The sequence below is a fragment of the Lynx rufus genome, unplaced genomic scaffold, assembly GCF_022079265.1.
Source record: "Lynx rufus isolate CCGP_SWC_20201006 ecotype Redwood Valley unplaced genomic scaffold, mLynRuf1.p SCAF_4, whole genome shotgun sequence".
NCBI lineage: Eukaryota > Metazoa > Chordata > Mammalia > Carnivora > Felidae > Lynx > Lynx rufus.
In genome coordinates, this window is record NW_025814856.1 from 66,108,411 (window position 1) to 66,128,279 (window position 19,869).

Genomic DNA, 19,869 nt, shown 5'->3' on the forward strand with positions numbered 1-19,869 from the left:
CTGCCCCTCTCCTACTCACACTCTGTTTCTTCCTCTCAAAAATAAGCAAACATTAAAAAAATTTTAAAAAATAAAGTGGAAAAAAATGACAGAGACTTAAGGGTGGGGTGTCGACTTCTCACCCAGATACGAGCCAGATGCTCTGTAGGATTTTTTAGGAGAGGAGTCACTGCCTCCGGGGCCAGAGGCTCCCCCCGCCCTCCTCCCCTAAGACCTGGAACCTGCTGCTCCTCCCAGTACTGATCTGATCATCTCTCAGCAGAACCCCGTGTGTCTGGTAATGACATGCTCGCACTGAGCACACAGAAACAACGCACACCCGTCCACCTGTCCGCATGTTGGTCTTGAGACCAATCAGAATCTCCGGTCCTCTTAGCGCGAACTCCTAGAGAGTCTGATCGCTCCCAGGCTGCTGTGCACTTAGGTTTTTCAATCTAAATGCATTACTTACATTCGAGTTCTATGGTTCTGCGCTAAAGACAACCAAGCTGTCTATAAATGTCGCGTGCCAGCTGCCATCCCACGCAGCCTCGTGTCACCCACAACCCGAAAGGTCCTCCTCTCGGGGGGACCTGTGGGTAGGTCGAGTCCCTGCGCCCTGGGATGCACCAGCTCATCTCTGCTCCGAGTGGAGTATTCCCGATCAGAAAGCAGGTGCCCGGCGGAGGAAGTGCGTCACCTCTGCAGCCCTGCCCACCCTTCCCAGAGTCCCCAGGGGGTGTTGACTGCTGTGGCCAAGAACGAGGTGAGGAAAGAAAGGCTCCAGGCTTTTTAAAAAGAGACGGAAGCCCTGAGAGTCAGGGTGTCCCTTTCCTGACACGGTCTGCTCGCCAAGAAAATGCAAAGAGAGAAGCAGCAGTCCCTCAGGGTCGGGGACAGTGGACCTGCAACGTGCAGCCAGCCCTGTGACTTCTTGGCCAAGAGGGAGCCAGGGCAAAGCAGCAACACCAGCAACAGCTAGCGGGGCGACTTTCCACCTGACCCCGTGAGCACAGGACTCCGATCATTTCCTCCAGGGCAGAAAGAGACCGAAGGCTTGGCTCACGCCCGGCCTGGGGACGCCCCAGGAGGACGCACCCAGGGGACCTCACCATCTGCTGGCCGGTGGCCCTTCCTTACCCCAGCTGTCCAGGCACCTCAGTGATCTGTGTTTGAGAGCCACCTGGGGCTCGTGATCTCGGGACAGAACACAGCCTTATTTCAAAGTCCTGACTTTAAAAAAAAAATTTTTTTTTTTATCTTTATTTTTGAGAGAGAGAGAGTGTGAGCAGGGGAGGAGCAGAGAGAGACGGAGACACAGAATCTGAAGCGGGCTTCAGGCTCTGAGCTGTCAGCGTGGAGCCCAATGCAGGGCTCGAACCCACGAACTGTGAGATCATGACCTGAGCCGAAGTCGGATGCTCAACCCACTGAGCCACCCAGGTGCCCCCCAATGTGTTACTAGGGACGTCCTTGGATCTGCGGCTTGGTGAATAGCACCGGGGGGGGGACCCCTCGTGCTATCAACACGCTCAGCACCCCTTCGGTGCTGTTGAGGCCATGGTCCACATTTCTCCCCTCCCCTCCCTCTGCATTGTTCCGGAAACCATCCTAGCCCGCTCCTGTGGTTAGCTCACGTGCCAGGCCAAAAGCAGGAGAGAATGACAACTAACCGCTAACTGCCACTGTGTCCGGTTCCCAGGTTGTCCTTCCTTCAGGGGACTCTGTCACCGTGGGCTGTACTGCCCCCCTCCCCTCAGACCACCCCCACCCGTGCTCCTTACTATGGAGGAGCAGGTAGAGCCTCAGACCTTGAGTCCACTTGGAGAAACCTCTCACACTTGCAGTACAATCTGCCTGTGATCTTGGTGGGGAGGGGCGGGGGGTAGACACCGGGGCTGGGGGCTTCTAGGCCTTTCTGTGTCTCATGCCTGAAATGGGAATTCTCAGCTGTTCCAGCTCATTCTCGAAGTCCAATCCCGCCTCCCCGGCTGGGCCTCAAGGATCTTCACCACCCACACCACAGACCTCCTTCTACAGCTGTGGTCACAAGACCCCCACGTGTCCCTCTGGCAGAGGCCCACCTGCTCTAGCCCGCTGGAAGTCATCATTAGTTTGTGCTCAGAGCATTAAACTCACATGTGGCTCGAGTTTCCCCGGGATCCGGGTTTTGTCGTCTTTGGTGGCTCCTGGTGGCCACAGGGGACTGTCAGGTTCCCACTGCTCACGTGCTGACTCCCACGGCACAAAGGATGCCTTTTACTGGCTCGCCATTTACGTTAAAATTAGTCGACTAGGCTTTCAAATGTGCCGTTGTCGCTTTTAAGTAATGTATCACCGCTAATGTTGCTCTGTGGCTACCCGTTATTATGGCTGGTAGTTACATTCAGCAAGATATGTAGCAGACTTTTCTTTTTCTTTTTTTTTGAAGTAGGCTCCGTGCCCAACGTGGGGCTTGAACTCACGACCCATGTTCAAGATCAAGAGTCACATGCTTCACCGAATGAGCCAGCCAGGTGGCCCCCCTTTTTTTTTAATTTTTCTAATTTTATTATTTTTTGTAGCTTTGTTAGTGATTTTATCTTTTTTATTATTTTATTATTTTTCATCATGATAACTGTACTCTTAACCCCCATCTGCTATTTCACTCACCTCCGTCCTGTCTGGTAACCATCAGTTTGTTCTCTCTAGTTAGGAGTCTGTTTCTGGTTTGCCTCCCTCTCCCCCCCCCCCCCCCGCTTTTTTCTTTCCCTTTGCTCGTCTGTTTTGTTTCTTAAATTCCACATGAGTGAGATCGTACGGTACTTGTCTTTGACTTATTTCGCTTAGCATTATACTCTCCAACTCCACCCACATCGTTGCAAAGGGCAATTTTCAAGTAACTAGAATAAAACTAAGAGGGAATCATCCATATGTGTACACAAATGTAAATATAATCTCCCCAAATTTACTTGTGCAGGGACATTTCATCACTGAGTTGATTTTTCTTTGGTTAAGGGATATTAATAGTTCAATTTGCTTATGGAGATTTTAAAATTTAATTGAAAATGAACTTTGTTAATATTCATTCATATTTTATTACTGGAATATTTAATAATTCCACTGCCAAAATCTTAATGAAAAATTAACATATTTTTTAAGTTTATCTAATGACAGAGAGAGAGAGAGAGAGAGTGTGTGCGCATGAACAGGGGAGGGGCAGAGAGGGGGGAGAGAGAGAATCCCAAGCAGGTTCCACCCTGTCAGAGCAGAGCCTGACTTGCAGCTCAAACCTAAGAACCGTGAGATCATGACCTGAGTTGAACCAAGAGTGGGAGCTTAAATGACTGAGCCGCCCAGGCACCCTGAGAAATGAATGCATTTAATATGTGTCATTACATGAACATTGCTGGAGATTTTGTGGTTGCTTTTGCTTTGGGCATCAGATTAAAAAAAAAAATCATCACCAAGACTGATGTCAAGGAGCCTCCTGCTTATGTTTTCTTCTAGGAGTTTTATGGTTTCAGGTCTTAAGTTCAAGTCTCTAATCATTGTGAGCTAATCTGTGTGTACATGTAAAAGAGTGGTCCAGTTTTCCCAACACTGTTTACCGAAGACACTATCCTTTTCCCATGGTATATTCTTGGCTCCTCTGTAAATTAATTGACCACACGTGCATGGGTTTCTTTCTGGGCTCTTTATTCTGTGTCATTGGTCTATGCATCTGCTTTTATGCTAATGTTATACTGTATTCATTACTATAGCTTTGTAATACGGTTTGAAATCAAATACCGCGATGTCTCCAGCTTTGTTTCTTTCTCAAGATTCCTTTGGCTATTCGGGGTTTTTTGTGGTTCTCTACATATTTTATGATTATTTGTTCCATTTCTTTGAAAAATGTGATTGGAATCTTGATAGGGATTATAAGGAATCTGTAGATTGCTTTGGGACATTTTAATATTGACTCTTGCAATCCATGAGCATGGGATATCTATTTATTTGGGTCTTCTTCAATTTCTTTTATTAATGTCTTATAATTTTCAACATGTAGGTCTTTCACCCTCTTGGTTAAATTTATTCCTATTTTATTCTTTTTGATGCAACTGTAAATGGGGTTGTTTTCTTAACTTCTCTTCCTGGTGGTTTTTTATTAGCATATAATGTCACAGATGTCTGTATACTGATTTTGTATGCTGCGAACTTAGTGAATGTGTTTATTAGTTTTAACAGTTTTTTGATGGTGTCTTTAAAGTTTTCTCTACATAATACCATCTCATCTGCAAATGGTGATAATTCTTCCTTTCCAACTTGGACGCCTTATCTGTTTTGTGTTGTTTTTTTGTTTTTTTTTGTTTTTTTTGACAAATTGCTGTAGCTAGGACTTCCAGAACTGTGTTGAATAAAAGTGGAGTGGGGGACATCCTGGTCTTGTTCTTGATCTTAGAGGACAAGCTTCCAGCTTTTGACCATTAGGTATGATGTTAACAAGGGGTTTGTCATGCATGGTCTTTAATACGTCGAGGTGACTTCCCTCTATCCCCACTTTGTTGAGTGTTTTTTATCATAAATGGATGTTGGCTTTTGTCATACGCTTTTTTGGCATCTATTGAGATGATCCTATAGATTTTTTATCCTTGATTTTGTTAATGTGCTGTGTCACGTCGATTCAATAAATCGTGCTGGATGGTCCCCTCAATGAATTATCAAATTCAGTTTCTTAATACTTTGTTGAGGATTTCAGCATCTATGTCCATCATGGATACTGAACTGATTATCAGGGTAATGCCGGCCTCGCAAAATGAGTTTGGAAGTGTTCCCTCCTCTTCCATTTTTTGGAAGCTGGAGAAGGACAATTAATTCTACTTCGAATGTTTGGTACAACTGACGAGTGGAGCAGTCTGGCCCTAGACTTTTGACTGGGGGGGGGGTGGGATCCTCTACTATTTTAAACAACAGCCCTAAGTAGAAAGCCTGAGAAGGTGACTGGTTTCTGGTCCATGTCTCTAACCCGGGTGCCCTAACTTCCGGTCTCCACTTCCGAAGAGTAGAATTAATCGCCCCCTCCCCATAGTGTCCCCCTGACTTGCTCTTCAGACAGCAGCCTGGGTGTTCGCAGGGTCCTCCTGGTAAAAGGTGCCAGTCTGCTGGCTGCAGAGAGACATGTGACTCTGGCACAGAGAGCGCACAGGAAAGTATTCATCCCTCCGGGGACCGGGGTACCGCTGCTCCCTGCTAGGGGCAACGAGGGCCGACATAAGAAAGAAATGTGGGAGCCCTGGGTGACAGGTACCCAAGAGCGGCCATCGTCCATAGTTCCGGTGCAAGGGATGACATTCTAAAGGAGGCAGTAACAACTTGGGACAATTTTATTTAAGAAAACAATGGATGGGGCGCCTGGGTGGCTGAGTTGGTTGAGCATCCGACTTCGGCTCAGGTCATGATCTCACGGTTCGTGGGTTCGAGCCCCGCATCGGGTTCTTTGCTGACAGCTGGGAGCCTGGAGCCTGCTTTGGATTCTGTCTCTGTCTCTCTCTGCCCCTCCCCTACTCATGCTCTGTCTCTTTCAAAAATAAATAAACATTGAAAAAAATTAAAAAAAAGAAAACAATCGATATCACTGTCACTCATCAAAAACATCAAAATAAAGTTTCTCTCTCACCCGCTTCTGCCCTAGTTCTGTCCCCCTTCCTCTTTACAGCGTCCTGATCGTCGAACAGGATGGGCCCTGGGTGGCATTAGTGTCCAGAAGGCATTTGCAAAGGGGGCCGCTGGCACCCCTCCTGGGTCATCCCAACCCCTGGCCGACACGTAGCTCAAGGGCAGAAGCAGAAACTCACAATCCCCACCACTGTGGCCGGAACTGTGGACCATCGCCTCTAGGTCTGCAATTCCCGCTACTTTCCCTTTCCAATGAGAGAAACCAGCATTTAAAATCTCTGCACAAAAATTTAGAGTGTTGGGCAACTGGGATGAGCTTTGGCACGAATAACTTTTTTTCCTTATGCGACCTGGCTTTGCTTCAGCTAAGCGTCTGCCTTTAGTTTTATTTTTTTTAATGTTCATTTATTTCTGATGGGAGAGAGAGAGAGAGAGAGAGAGAGAGAGAGAGAGAGAGATGAGTGGGGGAGGGGCAGAGAGACAGGAAGACATAGAACCGGAAGCAGGCTCCAGGCTCCGAGCTGTCAGCACAGAGCCCGACGCGGAGCTCAAACTCACGAGCTGCAAGATCATGACCTGAGCCGAAGTCGGACGCCTAACTGACTGAGCCACCCAGGCGCCCCCTAAATGTGTGCCTTTAGCATCAGACATATAGCGTCAAACTATGTGGAAATCAATTTTCACTGGCTGCACATGAACATGGCCTGGGTACCTTCCATGGGTACACGTGAGCCCCTCTTGCTGGTTCCAAGCACTGCACTGGCTGCTGGCCGCAACCAGGAGAGCGTAATAAGACCGATCACGGCAGCAACAGCAACAACAACAACAAATGTATCCTGCTGTCAAAGAGCTTAACGTCATTCAGCTTTTGCTACTCAACGACTCCGCTGTGTCAACAAAACCAGGCAGCGATGGTTGCTGAATTCAGAGTCTGCTTCTCAAAGAAGGGGCAGAGTTCTGCTGCCTCCCAGTCAACTAAGATGATTCGAGAGAGAAGCTGCTCACTGCCCGAGTCGTAACAAATTACAAAGAGACCACGCTGAAATAGAGCACCTTGTGAACGGCACAGAGCTCCGTGGAGGCAATCACAGCTGTGTATCACGAGGCTGGCCCTGGGTGTCTGTAGAAAGACAGGCGCAAGAAAATACACAATATGGGGCGCCTGGGTGGCTCGGTCGGTCGAGCGTCCCACTTCGGCTCAGCTCATGATCTCATGGTTCGTGAGTTTGAGTCCCGTGTCGCACCCTGCGCTGTCAGCTTGGGATTCTCTCTCTCTCTCCCTTTCTCCTTTCTCCCCTGCTCGTGCTCTCTCTCTCTCTCAAAATAAATAAACTTAAAAATAAAAATAAAAAGAGCGAAAGGTACAAAGCCATCACCATAGCTCTCTTCGAAATTGCTTTAGAACAAAACTCAGTTCTACCTCACACACCTGTGGCTCAGCCCTCAGGACATAGCTTTCTACTCGCAATTTGTGGACATTCCAAACAGGGAATTTGGGCTCTTTCCAGGCCAGGACGACAGAGTGTCAGCAGGATTCACTCTGCTTGTGAAAACACTGACCCCTAGTGGCAGCACTGACTCAACACACTCTCCCGGCAGCGCTCGGAAGTCCTTCCTGATCCTCTAGCAAGGGAGTCCTTTTTTTTTTTTTTTTAAGTTTATTTATCTCTTTTGAGAGAGAGAGAGAGAGAGAGAGAGAGAGTGTGTGGGGAGGAGGGGGGGAGAGAGAGAAAGAGAGAGAAAGAGAGAGAGAGAGATGGAGACAGGGAGGGAAGGAATCCCAAGCAGGCTCCTAGCTGTCATTGCCGAGCCCGACTCCGGGCTTGAACCCGCAAACCATGAGATCATGACCTGAGCCGAGGTTGGACACTTAAAAGTCCAGTAAAAGTCGCCCTTCATTTAAAAAAAAAAATCCCAGAAAACACTCCATCGGCATATAAGGCTCTTTCTCCTTTTCCAGCTTTGTACTGTTCAAACAGACCCCGGAAGAGGTGAAAGGGAAGTTTGCTGTAGGTTTAACTTCTATTTTTCATTAGGAGTGAATCTGAGCACTTTCCATTTATTTAGGCATCGCTTACACCTCTTTTTCTGCGAACTTTCTATGAATATCTCTCTTGGTCAGAAGGTCACCTTTTTTTAATGTTTGTTTATTTATTTATTTTTGAGGGGAGGGAGGGAGAGAGAGAGGTAGCAAGCCAGGGAGGGGCAGAGAGAGAGGGAGGGAGAGAATCCCAAGCCCAATGTGGGGGTCCGACACACAAACCGTGAGATCATGACCTGAACCAGAACCAAGAGTCGGACGCTTAACTGACTAAGCCACCCAGGAGCCCCCTTTTTCTTTCTTTCGTTCTTTTTTTTTTTTTTTTAATTTGAAGTAGATACACAATGTTGTATTCGTGTCAGGTGTACAACATAGGGAATCAACATGTTTCTACATCATTCAATGCCCACCACGATAAGTGTAGTGTCACATTGTACAACATTATTACAATATTATCAACTACATTCTCTGAGCTGTATTTTTCTTCCCAGTGACTGGAAGCTTGTACGTCTTAATCCCCTTCGCTTACTTCGCCCATTCCCCCCACCCTCACCCCTCCGACAACCACCAGTTTGTTCTGTTTTTATGAGTCCATTTCTGTTTGCTTTTTATTTTTTTGATCCCATATATAGCTGAATGCATAGAAAAGATGTATGACAGAATATTATTCGGCCATAGAAAAAAATGAAATCTTGCCAATTGCACTGACGTTGATGGACCTACAGGGAATCACACTAAATAAGATAAAGTCAGACAGAGAAAGACAAATGCCCTATGATTTCACTTATTTATGGTTGCCATTGCTTTTCTAAGAGCCCTGGTCCCACATTCATCATCTGGACATTTACTTTGCTTATAACATTCCCTTTCCCTCCTTCTCTCCCTCTCTTTTGTCATTCAAGAATTTAGTTTCCCTTGCAGTCAAATTCACCAGTGTTTAGGAAAGTATCCCCTACTCTCAATTTGCAGATGAATTCACTCCTATTTTCTGCTAGTAACTGTATGGTTTCAATTTTTACATTTACATTTCTGATTCATTTGTTTTTTATCCTCATATTTATGGTGAAAACGTACACAATTTTATCTTTCTCTGTAGGGCTATTCAGTGATCTCAAATTCCTGAATTAATAAGATTATTTTCCTCCACTGATTTGACACGTGGCCAAATTGTATATCAATTTCTGTCTTCAACTCGCTCCAGATTTTCTATTGGGTTCCACTGAGCTACTGTGGCCAATATGACACGGTCTGAATTACAGAGGCTTAAGGAGCATTTTATTTATTTATTTTAAAAAAGTTTTTTTTTTAATGTTTATTTACTTTTGAGAGAGAGAGAGAGAGAGAGAGAGAGAGAGAGAGATTGAGTGAGAGCAGGGAAGGGGCAGAGAGAAAGGGAGACACAGAATCCAAAGCAGGCTCCAGGCTCTGAGCTGTCAGCACAGAGCCCAACTCGGGGTTCGAACCCACGGATTGGACCGCGAGATCATGACCTGAGCCCAAGTCAGACGCTTAATTGACTGAGCCACCCAGGCGCCCCTTAAGAAGCATTTTAAAACTAGTTAGGCTTTTCCACCCTCCTTGCCTTTCAGAGTTTTCCCGGCTAGTTATTGCTTGTTTATTTTTCCAAGTAAACTTTATAACCAATTTATTTAGCTCTATGACAAAACCCAATCAACAGAATAATGTTGAATCTTCATATTTAAGAACACGGTATGCCTTCCACATGTACAATTCTACTTTTGTGTGCCTCTGTGGAATTTTATAATTTTTCTTATACATGCTTTGAACAGTTCCTATGAAGTTTTTGCCTAGGTTCTATTTATCTATATCATAAATGTATTTTCTTACATTGCACTGAGAAAAAAACTCACACAGATTAGCAACGCCCACAACAAAATTTATGTGGCCATTCTTTGCTGTAGAAAAAGCTGTAATACTTAACTGTAGTAAGTAAAAAGGTGTGAGCGGCCAAGCCCTCTAGTGTAATTAAATAGACTCCTTACTCAAACACAAATGTAGCTTATAGAGTGTATGAAATATTGGAAGACTTTTTTTTTTTAAAGAGACAGAACACGTGTGCATGTGCGCGAATGAGGGAGGGGCAGAGGGAGACAGAGAGAGAGAGAGAGAGAGAGACAGATGGAGAGAGAGAATCTTAAGCAGACTCTACACTCAGCACAGAGCCCGCCACAGGGCTCAATCTCACGACCACGGGATCATGACCTGAGCCAAAATCAAAAGTCAGATGCTCAACCGAGTGAGCCACCCAAGCGCTCCTAGAAGACATTATCCAATAATTTGTAGCCAAAATTGAGACCAAAATTACAGACTAATGAGTCAACGGACATTTCAAGCCATTCTCAGTGGATTTAAGTCTGTTTTTTCGCAAAGCAAATGGCATTGCTGATGTGGTCAGGGCAGGTAAAAACCTGCGTAGATTACACAACTAAAGGCGAGATTGTCTTAAAAATCATTAGGTAATTTTATTCAGGGTTATTTAGACAAAGATAAGAATGGTTACAGGCACTTCTGTGGACAGGTGCCTGCGGCCGCATCTAGCTCAAGTACAGCCTCAGCTCCGGCCACGTGTAAATCCTTCCTCAAACTGGAAACCAATGAGATTTGGTTGTCTTGACAGCTGAGAGCTGATTTGCACAGAGCATTAAAATATAGCCATTAAGGGACGTCTGGATGGCTCAACTGGTTGAGCATCGCCTCTTGATTTCAGCTCAGGTCAGGATCCCAGGGTCGTGGCATGGAGCTTTGTGCCCGGCTCTGTGCTGACAGCGTGGAGCCTGCTTGGGATTCTCTCTCTCTGTCCCTCCTCTGCTTTCATGCATGTTAGCACTCTTTCTCGCTCTTAAATAGAAATACACTTTAAAAAAGGGCGATGAGAAAGAATGAAATCTTGCCATTTGCAACAACGTAGATGGAACTAGAGTGTATTACGCTAAGTGAAATAAGTCAGTCAGAGAAAGACAGAGATCATATGATTTCACTCACATGTGGAATTTAGGAAACACGACAGATGAACACAGGGGGAGGGAAGGAAAAACAAAATACAAATAGAGAGGGAGGCACTTATAAGACACTCTTAAATACAGAGAACAAACTGAGGGTAGCTGGAGGGGAAGTGGGTGGGGGGTAGGTTAAATGGTGACGGGCATTAAGAAGGACACTTTTTGGGACCGCCTGGGTGGCTCATTCGGTTGAGCATCTGACTTCAGCTCAAGTCATGATCTTGCGCTTTGTGGGTTCGAGCCCCGTGTTGGGCTCTGTGCTGACAGCTCAGAGCCTGGAGCCTGCATGGGATTCTGTGTCTCCTTTTCTCTCTGTCCCTCCCCCACTTGTGCTCTGCCTCTCTCTGTCTCTCAAAAATAAATAAATGTAAAAAAAAAAAATTAAAAAAAAGGGCACTTTTGGGGATGAGCACTGGGTGTTCTGTGTAAATGATGAATCACTAAATTCTACTCCTGAAGCCAAGACTACACTGTGTTAACTTGAATTTAAATATAAAAAAATAATTTAAAAAATTAAAATTAAGAAAAAAACCCATGACCATTAAAAGGGAAAAGTAGCATTAAGTTCAGGACATTAAACGCCTATGTTTTTAAAGTGACATGTGAGGAACCGAAACATTTCCACACATCTACTGTTAGATTCAGAAGTCATATTATTGTCATGGGGACATGTATTAACACATTCACTTAAATTTTAAAGTATGATGTGAGTTTTTTTTTTAACCCAATTTGATTTGGCTTCTTGGTTGGAAAATAAGGGCTTGTTTTGCCAATTTGTTTATAGGGCAAACTTTCTCCATAAACCAAAGTGGCTATAAGCCCCAGATCTTGACAAAAACAGATTTAAAATTTGGGATGAGGGGCGCCTGGGTGGCTCAGTCGGTTAAGCGTCCGACTTCGGCTCAGGTCATGATCTCGCGGTCCGTGAGTTCGAGCCCCGCGTCGGGCTCTGTGCTGACTGCTCAGAGCCTGGAGCCTGCTTCAGATTCTGTGTCTCCCTCTCTCTCTGGCCCTCCCCCGTTCATGCTCTGTCTCTCTCTGTCTCAAAAATAAATAAACGTTAAAAAATAAAATAAAATAAAATAAAATAAAGTAAAATAAAATAAAATTTGGGATGAGATTTTTTTTTTAATTTCATTAAAAAACGCTGTATTGGCGGGGCGCCTGGATGGCTCAGTCGGTTGAGTGTCTGACTCTTGATTTTAGCTCAGGTCATGATCCCCAGGGTCGCGGGATCGAGCCCCGCGTCAGGGTCTGCACTGAGGCTGGAGCCTGCTTGAGATTCTCTTTCTCTTTCCCTCTGCCCCTTGCCCAACTCGTGCTCTCCCTCTCTTGCTTTCTCTAAAATAAAATAAAATTAAAAAAAAAAAACCACTATATTGGCAAATGTGAGGGAATGCTGACAATATTTCAATTTCCTTGAACCCTGCTGATAATATATTAGGTTCAGAAAGTGCCTATAACATCCATCACCACCTAGAGTCACAATATCTTGGGGAGTGGGGACATTATACTCTCTGTGGTGATTATTTCATGGTACATACATACATCAGATCATTATGTCGTATGCCTATAAATAACAGCATGTTCCCCGTCAACTGTATCTCCATAAAATAAGAAAAAGAAAACGGTCAACTTTGCTACTCTCCAGCCCAGATCAACATGTTAGTAAAATCAGCAGCTGGGAAGTCTAACTTGAGACTACAGAAAAATAGAACAAGGAAAAAAAAGAGTATGATGTCAAACTGGTCTTTTTTACTTTTTACACTTTTATCTAGAAACAATGCATATCATTTCAATAATTACATCATACCTAAACGTATGGGGTGCCTGGGTGGCTCAGCGGGTTGAGTGACCGACTTCGGCTCAGGTCATGATCTCATGGTTTGTGGGTTCAAGCCCCGCGTCCGGCTCTGTGCTGACAGCTCAGAGCCTGGAGCCTGCTTCAGATTTTGTGTCTCCCTCTCTCTCTCTGCCCCTCCCCCACTCATGCTCTGTCTCTCTCTGTCTCAGAAATAAACATAAAGAAAAAATTTTTAATTCTTCACATATATTATTTGATGTCTACACCTGTTTCTATCACATTTGTTCCTTCAGGAAGGAAGTCTTCAAACGGTATTTTAAAAAATGCCTACAAGGAATGAGTATAATTATTATTTGATAAGTCTGCTTAAGGTTTTTCTTATACCTCCCAGAAGTCAATAACTCCAGGGTGATTGAGTAACAAGTCCTTTACCAGTCAAATGGCCTCCAAATCTTGTCTGTTGACAAATTTGAAAAGAACTTAATCATTAATCAGGTAGAGATAAAACACCATTCGAGGGGCTCCTGGGTGGCTCAGTCGGTGAAGTGTCCAACTTTGGCTCAGGTCATGATCTCACGGTTCGTGGGTTTGAGCCCCATGTCAGCTCTGTGCTGACAGCTCAGAGCCTGGAGCGTGCTTCGGATTCTGTGTCTCCCTCTCTTTCTGCCCCTCCCCTGCTCGCGCTCTGTCTCTTTCTCAAAAATAAACAAACATTAAAAAATTAAGAAAAAAAAAAGTCCATTCAAAACCATTTTCACAATAGATCACTCTGTGAATAACCTGCAGGAACTGCAGACAACTGAACTTTTCCTTCTTTGTAGACTTATTTATGTAAAATGTTTTTCAAGGCTTAATATAAAAGAGTCCCAAAATTAATGTGGAAGCTTATCTAGATTTATCCATAAATTATGTTCATTAATGGATATATTAAATAAATGGAAAAAAATACTTTTTGTCTTATTAAAAGGTGACATCTTTTCAAAAAAATTAACTTTTCAGGGCCACCTGGGTGACTCAGTTGGTTGAGCGTCTGACTCTTCATTTAGCTCAGATTGTGATCTCACAGTCTGTGGGATTGGGTCCTGTGTCCGGCTCCGTGCTGAGCCAGTATGGAGCCTGTTTGGGACTCCTCTCTCTCTCTCTGTCTGCCCTTCTCCTCCACTCAAAATAAAAAAACTTCTAAAAAAGTGAATTTTCATGCTCAACAATTATATATCAAAAGCCATAACATATTTATACTGTTTTTATTTATTTGCAGCTGTAATGTGAACTTAATCTGTAAGAATATTTTTCTACTTAAAGCTTTATGATCACGTGAAATTTAAAAGAATCCAATTTCGATAGACGTTTTTATCTTACATTTCATTTAAGCCTTTATGAAAGACCTTTAAGCAAAAAATATATATTGACTAGAACAGAATATTACATAGGACTGGCAGAACGGAAAAGGAAAATAATGCAAAATTTCTTATCGCTGTAGAAAGGTTTTGCCCATATAATTTTTAAAATGTGATGGTAAAGCATATCTTTATTAGATATACTTTAAACGTCAGTATTTGTAACATACTATGAATTCTTTTCCTTCAAGTATTTAAAATCGTGAAAAAAAGGTTTGGGGCACCTGGGTAGCTCAGTTAGTTAAGCTTCTGACTTGGGCTCAGGTCATGATCTCGTCATCTGTGGGTTTGAGCCCCATGTCAAGCTCTATGGTGACAGCTCGGAGCCTGGAGCCCGCTTCAGATCCTGTGTCTCCCTCTCTCTCTGTACCTCCTTGTTCGCACTCTGTCTCTCTGTCTCTTTCTCTCTCTCAAAAATAAGTAAACGTGAAAAAAATTTTTTTAATTACGAAGAAAAGTTTTACATGCCAACTTTGAAACATGAGGGCACAGGTAGTTTTAACAAATCCTTTCGGGGCACCTGGGTGGGTCAGTGAGTTAAGCGTCGGACTCTTGATCTCGGCTCAGGTCATGATCTCATGGTTCGTGAGTTTGAGCCCCACATCGGGCTCCGTGCGAATAGTGGGGATCCTGCCTGGGATTCTCTCTCTCTCCCCCTCTCTCTCCCCTGTCTCTCTCTCTCAAAATAAAACTAAAAAAATAAATACATAAAACTTGAATAAATTTCCCTTCAAAGCGTAGTTGAGGAGTTTGGGAACTGGTGGATTCAGAGTGGGAAAGAGGTCCAGGTGGCCCCCAAACCATCAGCTCCTCCTGAGCGTACAGGAGTGAGTCCGGAGAGTGTAAGTTCAGTCCTTCTAAGCGAGGATCCTCCTGACCGTGCGGACTGGTACCTGCTCCAGGAGTAGCACGGGCAGGTAACCGAGTAGCCCATGTGCAGCTTTGTGCATTTATCCAGACTGAAAGCACAAAAATCTAACAACCAAACGAATCTAGGATTCCATTTTTAGAAGGTTCCTTGAAGCAGCGAGAAGCACGCCCGGTTAGCAAGAAGCCCCTGCGGGGTTAGTACTCACATTCGAGCCCCTTCCCAAAGCCGACCGTGACGGGTCCCCATCGCCGTCCAGCCCGCACCGCCCGATCTGCTCCGCCTGGAACACAGACACACGTCAGGTCATCTCCAGGTCAAAAGTCAAGCAAGCCCAGGTCGAAAGTCATCCTCAGCGATTACTGCAGCCAAAGATACCAGCGTGGTCCTCAAGGCAGCAGACTCTAGATGGGAATCCTGGGCCTCATCCCTCCACTCAGGAACCCAGAAGCCCCTAACCAAAGTGCTCACTGATCTGAAAACTGGTTGTGAAATCCATGACTCACGGGGAGGCATTTTCTTTTTGCATTTTCCCAAAAGCATATCGTCCGCTTGGAAAACGCACAAGAAAACAGTAGTTAGTGCGTCTGGGCCGAATGAGTGGGCTCCGAAACCAATTAAGTAACAAGTGTTGGTTGGGGCTTTCTAAATCTGCTCAGTGAGTGCAGCAGAAATAATTCACTGAACATCTCACTCTCTGTCCACAAAAGATAAACAATCATGGTATCTCGCTCCATCGTGAAGAACGATGTTTCGCATTGATGGTTCACTGGCCACCGGCTACAGAATCACAGGGCGCAGCAGGAGATACAGCTTTTGACACCCCCCCCCCCATGAAAATCTCTGGGGAGAAGACCCAAGAATCCAATTGTTAGGTGAGGTCTTAGGGTGATTCTTAGGTACTTTTTCAGAACTGCTGAGTTACAAGAATAAATAATGTCCAAATAGTAGAAAATTACCATGTTTTAAAATGAAACCCCCAAGTTTAAAATACCAAAAATGAAAATACCAAAGTTTTATTTTTATTTTTTGAGAGGAGCATGAGTGGGGGGCAGGGAGAGAGGGGACCAGAGGATCCCAGGCGGGCTCTGGGCTGACAGCATTTAAGCCCAACATGGGGCTCAAACTCATGAACCGTGAGATCCTGACCCGAGCTGAAGTCAGACGTTCAACCGACTGAGCCACCCAGGTGCCCCTAAGATACCAAAGCTTTATAATAAGGAGAGATATGCACCCTCAGCTACTTCAGCCAAAATGCTATCCCTTAAGTATATTCTTGTTGAGACTACATGCACACACACACACACACACACACACACACACACACGTATATATATTTTTGCTTTTAAGGAGATACTGCAAAGACCTATGTTAGCTTCAAATTGCCTTGGCATTTCTCCATTCTCAGTGCTCTGTTCTCTTGAGATGTGTGCAGACTATCTGGCATCATAACATTTTAGGAATCACTTAATGATTTTGCCCGGGGTGCCTGGATGGCTCAGTCGGTTCAGCGTCTGACTTTGGCTCAGGTCACGATCTCATAGTTTGTGAGTTCGAGCCCCGCATCGGGCTTTGTGCTGACAGCTCGGAGCCTGAAGCCTGCTTCGGATTCTGCGTCTCCCTCTCTCTCTGCCCCTTCTTCCGCTCATGCTCTATCTCTCTCTCTCAAAAATAAATAGAGTATTAAAAAAAACTTTAAAAAAGTAATGATTTCACCCAACCCTCCTAGGATTCATGAAGAAAAGTGTGAACCAAGTACAGTGGGAGTAAGGGAGGAAGAGCCAGGGCACTGGAAGGACAGGCCGGTGTGGACTCGGACCGTGGTCAGCTCAGGGGCATGCAGCTTGTGCTTCCTCGACTGTGCAATGGGCTGGATACTACCCCTCGGAAGGCTTCCAGAAGACGAAGCTAAGCTGCATTTAGCACAGCCTCTCAATCCAGGAAGCGAAGAGGAACAAGGCCTGGAGAGGCTGGGGCCACAAACCACAGATACTCCGGTAAGAGAAGTCGAGGGCAAAATAAAACAAAGTAAGGGAGAGAGGAGGTGCAGGAGAAGGGAAACTAAGCGCAGCCTGACGGGGACGGCACCAAGACGCCAGGACAGAAAGAGTCCCGCAGCCTTGGCATTTTCCCAGGGTCCCCGGAGGTGGCGTAAGCCAGGCAGCCTCCCACCCCCACGCCACAGGCGACCTTATTTTGCTAAAAACAAAAGCGTTTCTTGTTTTTTTTTTTTTTTACTGGCTTTGCTGGCAGCTCCTTCCCTCCAAAGGAGTAAGACTCCAGAGGACTCTTGAGATCCCCGTGTGAGGAAATGGTAGGTTTTACTATGACTTGGTTCCATCAGGATCAAGGAGGACAGCGAGGAACGCAGTCTTGGAAAATGTGATCTCCCAAATTTCAGGAACCCAGAAGCCCCACATTTATAGAGTGAAGGGAAATTCAAACGCAAAAGTCAGAATCTGTAATTTCAAGTAATCCTGACCTGATCAGAAAAAAAAAAAGGAGAAGAGAGGAGGGGAGGGAAGAGAAAGGGGGGAGGTGATGGGAGAGGAAGGAAGACGGGGTGAGGAGGGGAGGGGAGGGAAAGGAGGAGGGGGTGGGGGAGAGGAGAGAAAGGAGAAGGGGGAAGAGGGAGGAGAGAGAAAGGAAGAGGGGATGAGGAAGGGGGAGAGGAGAGAAAGGAGAAGGGGGAAGGGGGAGGAGGGGCTGGGAGGGAATACGGGATAGAGAGAAGGAAAGCACCAAGGATCTTGAGAGAAGTACGACGAACACTGATTTTCAAAGGACACCTGGCAACATCAGGGAAAGGGCATGTAACCAGTAACAAAAAAGAGACTCAAAAAACCAAAATCAAAGCATCAGGACACACGAAGAGGAAAATGAGCCGGTGTGTGTGGGTCACTGCCAAAGGCAACAGACACCTGCGGGAGGCCAAGCTCCTGAGCCACACTTGACCTTGGCTTTCACCCTGGAGCTCGCTGCCCCCCCCTCCTCTGAACCAGAAACCACCGCGGGCCGGGGGTGCTGCGGGCTGTGCAGCCCGGATCTAAGCCCGGACCCCGAGCACCGTTATTTCCTGCTTCCCGTCCTCATCAGCAAAGCGATGTGAACCGTCCCCTCCCTCGGCCTCCTGAACCGGGGAAATGAGATGCACAGGTCCGGGCGGTGGGCACAGGGGTTTCTCACCAGCACCAGGCTGCCCTCCCACTCTGCCTGGAACCGGATACAAATATGGAATCAGAGCCCGCCAGTGGCCGGACCGCTTTTGTCCTTTTAGTTTCACTTACTAGGAAGGAGCAAATACTAGGGATTAGCAAAATATACCTTTTTGACACCGGGTGCCGTGCACGAGCCAGCAGAGCAGGGCTCGTGGCTTTGGGTCCCGCTGGCAAACACAACATTATCACCCTGCTTTAGGAATCAAGTCTGGATGTATGTCAGTCACTTTCCTGCATATGAATAAGTTCCCTTTCACCTGAAGAAATTAATATTCCTACAAATATTTAGAAAAATTCCAAGACAGGGTGAGTACAAACATCCCACGCAACTATTTTTACGTAACGCAGAATCATACGTGTATTCAGCCCATTACCTTACTACTGCTTCTTTTATTAACTTTGAAAAATCCCAGAAATTTTTTCTTCTCTTTATCTGTCTCATCGTTGCCAAGCGATGATTTTCTAAAGGTTTCTGCGGAGAAAAGAAAAGTATCGTTATTATCAGTCTATGGAATGAGATTAAACACCACACTTTAAACATCTTGATAAATGAGTCTTCCACCCTTAAACTTTATTTTGGTTTTTATAGGACAAACCAGCAACTATTTCTTTCAAAGCATTTTGAGGGGCGTCTCGGTGGCTCAGTCAGTTAATTGTCTGACTTCGGCTCAGGTCATGATCTCACAGTTCATGGGTTCGAGCCCCGCGTTGGGCTCTGTGCTGACAGCTGAGAGCCTGGAGCCTGCTTCGGATTCTGTGTCTCCCTCTCTCTCTCCGCCCCTCCTCTGCTTGTGGTCAGTCTCACAAAAATAAATAAATGGAAGCAAATTTTTAATAAAAAAAAGCATTTCAAGCCACCTCAAAGCCTCCAAGTCCCATTTATGAAATCACTAAAGGTTCTCACAATTTTCAGTGAGTTGGGTGGCATTTTCCTCTGGGTGGGATTGAACCCTGTGCATGAATGATAAAAACAAATCAATCAAGCAGTTCTAGGGTGGAACCGTCCACTAGAAAAATGAAGTGAATCACACACGTTGTTTTATATTCTCTAGAGGCTGTGTCAAAAACAACCAGGTGTGATGTTAATAATGTATTTGTTTAATCTAATATTTCTAAAATATTATCATGCCATGAAATAACTGAGAAAGAAATTATTAATGAAATTGTTTTTTGAGAGAGAGAGATGGCAGGGTAGGGGCAGAGAGAGAGGGGGCCACAGGATCTGAAGAGGGCTCTGAGCTGACAGCCCAATGTGGGGCTTGAGCTCAGGAACCGCGAGATCATGACCTGAGCCAAAGTCAGACTGTTAACCCACTGAGACACCCAGGGTCCCCATTAATGAGACGTTTTAAATTCATTTTGGTGGTGGGGCATGTGGGTGACTAAGTCGGTTAAGTGTCCAACTTTGGCTCAGATCATGATCTCACGGTTCATGGGTTCAAGCCCCACGTTGGGCTCTGTGTTGACAGCTCAGAGCCTGGAGCCTGCCTCAGATTCTGTGTCTCTCTCTCTCTCTCTCCCCTCTCCTGCTCACACTCTGTCTCTTGCTCAAGAATAAACATACATAAAAAAATTTTTTTTAATTCATTTTGGTGCTGAGTGTGTGGGTCACAGCACACATCTCAGCTCAGACTGGCCACACTCCACGTGCCTAAGGGCCACACATGACTGGTGACTAGGACGGGCCATCTGTGTTAAACACCCTTTTTTGGAATTATGAGTGAGGTACAAACGCTTACTAAATAAAATAAATCAATAGCTTTCTGGCTTAAAAAAGGCCACTCGTTTCCAGAACATGGACTGGCCGCGATGGTTTACCCAGGTGGTAGCTGACATAACCCTATGTGACCTGCCAGGATTCGTGTTTCCAGATCTGCTTTCTACGACCTCAACCCGAAGGTCTTC

The 19,869-nt window shown here is 45.4% G+C and overlaps 1 protein-coding gene across 1 annotated transcript in view; it reads right to left on the minus strand.

Moving 5' to 3' along the window:
- Positions 1–19,869, minus strand: part of COBL (cordon-bleu WH2 repeat protein) — a 172,365-nt gene that overhangs the window by 128,099 nt on the left and 24,397 nt on the right. The window contains exons 5-6 of the mRNA XM_047095215.1: positions 18,339–18,436; positions 14,955–15,029 (exon numbers count right to left, since the gene is read on the minus strand). Coding sequence (XP_046951171.1) covers positions 14,955–15,029; positions 18,339–18,436 — 173 coding nt within the window. The remainder of the gene's footprint in view (positions 1–14,954; positions 15,030–18,338; positions 18,437–19,869) is intronic.